This window comes from Monopterus albus, unplaced genomic scaffold (genome assembly GCF_001952655.1).
Source record: "Monopterus albus unplaced genomic scaffold, M_albus_1.0 scaffold16.1, whole genome shotgun sequence".
Classification (NCBI taxonomy): Eukaryota; Metazoa; Chordata; class Actinopteri; order Synbranchiformes; family Synbranchidae; genus Monopterus; species Monopterus albus.
In genome coordinates, this window is record NW_018127896.1 from 757,332 (window position 1) to 763,596 (window position 6,265).

At 42.1% G+C, this 6,265-nt stretch overlaps 1 protein-coding gene across 1 annotated transcript in view; it reads right to left on the reverse strand.

The window, feature by feature from the left end:
- Nucleotides 1–2,072, reverse strand: part of LOC109955701 (pro-opiomelanocortin) — a 7,109-nt gene extending 5,037 nt beyond the window's left edge. Inside the window, exons 1-3 of the mRNA XM_020592117.1 lie at nucleotides 1,771–2,072; nucleotides 763–883; nucleotides 1–491 (exon numbers count right to left, since the gene is read on the reverse strand). Coding sequence (XP_020447773.1) covers nucleotides 1–491; nucleotides 763–883; nucleotides 1,771–2,057 — 899 coding nt within the window. The 5' untranslated portion in view covers nucleotides 2,058–2,072. The remainder of the gene's footprint in view (nucleotides 492–762; nucleotides 884–1,770) is intronic.
- Between the last annotated feature and the right edge of the window lie 4,193 nt (nucleotides 2,073–6,265).

A 6,265-nucleotide genomic window follows, 5' to 3' on the forward strand; every position in this document is an offset into this window, starting at 1 on the left:
AAGAGGGTGAGCAGTGGTCTCTGGCTGCCTTCATCCCAGCTCTTCATGAAGCCGCCGTAGCGCTTGCCGGTTGGCGGACCGCTCCAGCGGAAGTGCTTCATCTTGTAGGGGCCATCTTTCTTCTCCTGGATGCTATTCAGGAGCTCCCGCTGCTCCTCCTCCATCACCTCCTGTGCCTTCTCCTCCTCCTCTGCTGCCGCTGCCAACAGCTCGTTGGCCAGCTCCCGCCTCCTCATCTCTCCGGGGAAAACTTCAGCGGACTCCTCCTCCACACCATTGGAGGCGTAGACTTTGATGGGGCGGCGTTTTCGACCGACGGGTTTCCCCCAGCGGAAGTGTTCCATGGAGTAGGACCGCTTGGCCTGAGGAGTAGTGGAGGAGGAGGACGGGAGGATGGAGGAGGAGTCTGGAGGCTGAGGTTGGAGGTGCGCTCTTCCTGGGATGAGGGGCGTCTCGGCGGTGAGGTCGGAGTGACAGAGCTGGATACAGTCCTGCAAGAGGAGACTTGAAGGTAAGTGTCATTTTTCTGTTAAATGTATTTGTTAAGTGTAAATAAAAACAAACAGAAGTTAATGAAAGGTGATTTAGATCTGGTTGTATCCATATAAACACGTTTGTGACTCAGGATGTTTGCAGTGCGTTGAGAATGTCACCCGTCTTTTTGTCTGTGCATAAAAGGAAATTAAATTGTTGCATTATTAACTGAAAGTGCAGTGTATAGTGTTTGCAGTACAGTGGAGGACGTGTGTCTTATAGTGTTACCATCACGCTGGCCTCAGAGTTGAGCTCCTGGCAGCTCGGGTGCTCCCAGCACTGACTGACAGCTCCTCTGGTCACGCCCACAACTACCACAGCCACCAACAGCCACACAGGACACATTGTCCTGCCAGCCAATCAGAGACAAGGTTTCACGCTTCTTAGACAAAGCTATTTAGTATAAAGAAAAACATAAAAGTGACGAAAGAGAAACTGTTCAGTCTTTCTCTTTTAGACATTTTTGTTTTATATCATGCATAGTATATAATATACATATAATATAACAACCCATACATAAATACACAGGATACTTTACATTTTTAATATATTTTCCGCTTTGGTAGTGTAGTTCACAGCAGTGCAACTGATGCTAATGTCTAACACCACAGTTATTGTGACATTATTGTGGTAATACTGTACATGGCTACATATATTTGTGTATTGTGTGTATATTATATATCTATGCTATCAAAATCGATTTTTTAAAACTAAGAACAGTTTTTGTTTAGGCAATGCATTTGTCAGATAAAAAGGTTTTTAAATAGTTTGTGTTTTAACTTATAAAAAAATTATTTTGTAGGAAAAACTCATGTTCTAAATCATGTTTTTACAGGACATGATATATTGCACATATATACATATATAACTTCACCATATACTTGCAAAATAAATTTCAAAAAATATGTACTTTTTTACAAATTTGTAACAAATGTCATTAACATATTTAGCTTCAAAATTTATTTTATTACACTGTATTTTATATTTATCTTGTTTTAACCTACTTTATCTCATTTCTAGAAGTTTTTAAATTGTATGTATTTATAAAAAAAAAGTTTGCAATCACTTGTCTTTTAATTAGCAACAGAAGTTTTATTTACTTTCCAATTATTAATGATTTGGTAACAATCAAATTTGGAAACTATTTCAATTAAATCATTTTTATAATTCAGTGTTTAGTTTTAGATAACTATAGTTTATTAAAGTAAATCTATAAATAACAGGTGCTGTTCTCACCGCGTTGTCCCGTCTCTCTTCTTCTTGCTCTTATTGCTGGTGTTTTGGCGGCAGAGGCTGTCGGATGGAGCTTCCTGTTGTTCCTCTCCTTTTCTGTGCCCCCGACCCTCTGGCTGACTTTTATATTGTGTCAGCCAAGGACACGCACACAGAAAAATGACATCGTCATCACTGATGCCTGTACAAATTCGGTGAAATATCCTCCTACACACAAACACAAACACACGCTCACTCTGATGAAAACCTTGTGTGTCCACAAGCTGAACAGTTGAAGAAAGAACATTCATTAATGAATTGTGAAATTATTGTTGGGAGTTGTTAATCTGTTATATGGTGGTGGTTCTGGTTTGTGTTTTCACTGTTTCCTGCTGCTACAGGTGCAAATTGGGCAAAAACTAAAAGAGCCCCCCCCCCCTGGTCTGGGATCAACATGTTAAACAATAGACATCAAACCTGGAGAGAGCAGGTTTTTGGAAGTGCCATGTGACAGCAGACCCAGACAAACACACACCATGCAAACCTCCCTGCTTCTGCAGCCTGTTAAATGTCAAACAACAGATTGACAGATTAACACCGAGCCGCCATGTCGTCACCGTCAGGAAGACAGGATTCAAACCTGCGAGTCAGGGTGTAGAATTATACAGACACACACCTGCTGCGGCTTCGTCTCTTTGTCTGAACTCTCATCACTAATGGCGACTCTGCAGAGGGTTTATCTTGTTTAACGGACCACTGGGGAAAGTGGAGAACCCGGTACTACATTAACTAAGGTGATTTAATTAAGGCTCTACCTCCACCAGGAGCTTCTCTTTAAGGGTACGTGTCCACTTAGAGCTTATCGTCAGCGCTCTGTTTCCACCATTGTCTTCAAGGTTCTGCTTGTACCATGAGCCTGTCCTTAAGGCTCTGTGTCCACAGAGAACTCTTGCTCCAGGCTCTTCTGTAAATCTTCTAAGACGTTCTCGGTGAGACTCGTTGTCTATTAGAAAGTTGTGTTTAAGCCTCTGAAGACGTCGGGAACATCTGTGTCCTCTGTTTAGACTCTACGTTTTAAGACTATGTTGCTCACCTACTTCTCTTTAAAGGCTTTGAATGTACCTGAAAGTTCATTAAAGGTTTACTTTGTTTATTTATGTTCAACAAATATTTCTCCTCAAATTTCTGTGTTGTTTTGAATGTTTTCTGTCAGACAGCACATCCACTACGAGCCTCATTTTAAAGCTGCACTCCTGTCAGTTGTCCATCTGGGAGGAGTTCCCCTTTTAGGGATTTTTGATGGTTTCCATGTCTGTATGCGTTCTAGAGTTCAACGATGTAAGTTTTGTCAGTTTCCCAGGTCCATTAGGGTCCACGTGCACTCGGTGTGCATGTGAGTTTCCCAGATCCATTAGGGTCCATGTGCACTGTGTGTGCATGTCTCTGTGCAGGGCAAAAAGAGGACAAAAGGTTGACTCTTGATTTAAAGTATAAATGGGAACACGCATTCGGCTCTTGATCATGTTGACCATTTTTCTGCCGTGTCTTTAAAGCTCCGTGTCCACTAGAGCTCTTCTGTTGTGGCTCTCCAGTGGACTAAGAGACTCTAGGGCCCGTCTCTTTAACAAAGGAGTTTGCTAAACACTAAGAAAAATCTGTTTTTTAAAGGTTTCTCACTAACAAGGACGGCTTCTCTCCCTGAGCCTCCCTTTAGTGTCGTATTATCCACCAGCTTGCTCTGTGTAAAGCTCTTCATCCCTTGATAGTGTTTACTCAGAGCTCTGTGTCCACAATTAATGCTCTACTTACTAGGAGTTCTAACGTCTCAAAGTCAGACCCCATTCCACTTGTACAATCAGATTCTTCTAACTTGTTTCACTTTGTTTTGTTCTGGGTAAAGTTCCTTGTTAAATGGCAGAGGTAAATGTACATTTCAAAGACATTAACATGAGGTTAGTGTGTAACCCTGAAAGGTGACAAATTTTGTATTTGCAAAGTCTACCATTTTATGTTGTTTGAAGAAACTGTGATAATAAAAGTTGTCCGGTTTCAGTTGGGATAGAAAATCCTCATTTTAGTTTTGTAGTTTGTTGTATTTGAAGCTTAGTCTTGATTAAAAACTCTGGATTTGATGTCGTGGTCCTTTTAGATTCTGCCTGGATTACAGCCCTGAGTCCACATGTGTATTCAAACAACAGTGTTTCTTTGTTATGTACAAGCAAGACGTTACAACTGGGGCTTGTGGTGTATGGAATATTTTTAAGCATTATTATTATGAAGTATTTTGTGTCACTGCTGTTTGTGCAGCTGAGCTGAAGCTGTGCTACTTCATGGCAGTTAGTCATCGTAAAGCCATTTTTCTCAAGGGCTATTTTTTGTGTTTTTAATGGAACCAATTGAGCAGCATCTGGAGTCAGGCAGGTAAATATAAACCCATTAGACTGCTCTCCCAGCCTTGAAACGTCATTCATTCCATTATACACACCATCCGTCGTATGCCGAGGAACAGAGATAATGGCTCGATGAAGGAAGAGTCAGTCAAAGTGGACTCGACGCACAGACATTCAGACAAGCACTTTACTCTCCCGCTGCAGCCGTGAAATGTCGTCTCTGTCTCTATTTCTGCTTGTCTAATGCTGATGTTTGGCTGTGTATTCTTCTGCTAATTTATCAGGACAACTCATGTTTATAAGTTCTACACTGGTGTGAAAATTTAAAAGTAGAATTCATTTGAGATTCTGAAAAACTTTGTGTTTACGTTAGTTTCAGATGAAAAGCTTAGTTGAGTCCCCTAACTTCATGTTTTAACTTCAGTGCTGATACTGCAGGGAAACATTCACTCAGTAGGTTTTGATGTACTTTTACAGTCAGAGAACAGTTGTTGTGATGTTCTTGTGTTGTGGCACATTTGTTTTGAGCAGATTAGTTGGCCATTAAAATGTAAGAGGTGCTACATTCCAATGTTTTGACCAGAAAAATCTGTATGAATGGGCTCAAATTAACATTAGACATGATCCTAGATTCTCATGTCAGTCTTTTCCTGTACGTGTGTATTTCTGTCAGATCACTGTCAACTAGTGTCAGATGGGGCAAAAGGAAGCGGTCATATTTTATTTTTAGTTTGCTTTTATTTTTTTATTTTAATTTTGGAGAGGAGGGGATCAGAGCAAAGAGTACAGAGGCAACAGAGGAGAGAGGTTTTGCAATCAGTACATGCAATGTACAGAACCAATTGTGGCAGTTGATGCAGAATCTATTTAAGACCAGTATTGTCTTTTGTAGTAATTACTGCCAGTGTAGTTTACAGTGCTTTTCATTGTAACTACTTAGAGGTATAATAATGTTCTCTCCTGTTGCTTTTTTTTTCTCTGTTAGGATGTAGCTGACGAGGACTTGTACAGTCAAACTCCAGTGGGACTTCTCTGTGTTAAAGATGCAGAGCGAGCATTGTCTTGGAAGGGAGTGTCGTGACAGATGAGCTGGCCAACCAGTCTAAGGCCTTCTGTATTCTGTAAACCATGTTGCAACCCTAAAATTCAGTGATTGGACTAACTCCTGGTCCCCACAAGGATGGCCAAGTCCCCACAGTGTGAGTGTGTTAGCAGGTTTCGGTCCTCATGATGCAAGTAAAACAAAGGCAAACACACACACAGTCTAGATGCATTCGACAGATCTGTATGTACAAGGTGTATTTACTGAGGGTTATTGTCCAGTCATACTGTTGTGGGTCAAGTGTTCATCAGAGTGATGGGGGAAGAAACTGTCCCTGTGCCTGTTTGTCTTGGTGCACAGTGACCTGTAACGCCATCCAGAGGGGAGGAGTTCAAACAGATTGTGTCCAGGGTGTGAGGGGTCTGCAGTGATCTTCTCCGCCCTCCTTTTGACCCGTGAGGTGTACAGGTCCTCCATGGAGGGCAGGCTCACACCAATGAGTCTTACTGCAGTCCTCACTGTCTGCTGAAGTCTGTACCTGTCCCGTTTGGTTGCTGAGCCAAACCAGACAGTGATGGAAGTGCAGAGAATCGACTGGCTGATGGTATGTTACTGTTAGAAACAAGTGATGGTTGGAGAAAAAGAGTGTTCCTGAGCTGGCGCAGGAAGTACATCCTCTGCTGTGCCTTCTTGATGATGGTCCTGATGTTGGATGTCCACTTCAGGTCCTGGAAGATAGTGGAGCCCAGGAACTTGGGGACCGAAACCTGTTAACACACTCACACTGTGGGAACTTGGCCATCCTTGTGGGGACCAGAAGTTAGTGCAGTCACTGAATTTTAGGGCAACATGGTTTAGGTATTAGGATGAGGTTAAATGTTAGGTATTAGAGAAGTAGTGGTTATGGTTAAGGTTAGGATAAATCTACAGGAAATGAATATAAGTCAATGTAAAGTCCTCCTCCTTGAACCGCCACCTTATTGTGGTGGAGGGGTTTGCGTACCCGAGTGATCCTAGGAGCTATATGTCCCTGGTAGGGTCTCCCAAGGCAAACAGGTCCTGGGTGACGGGTCAGACTAAGAGCGGT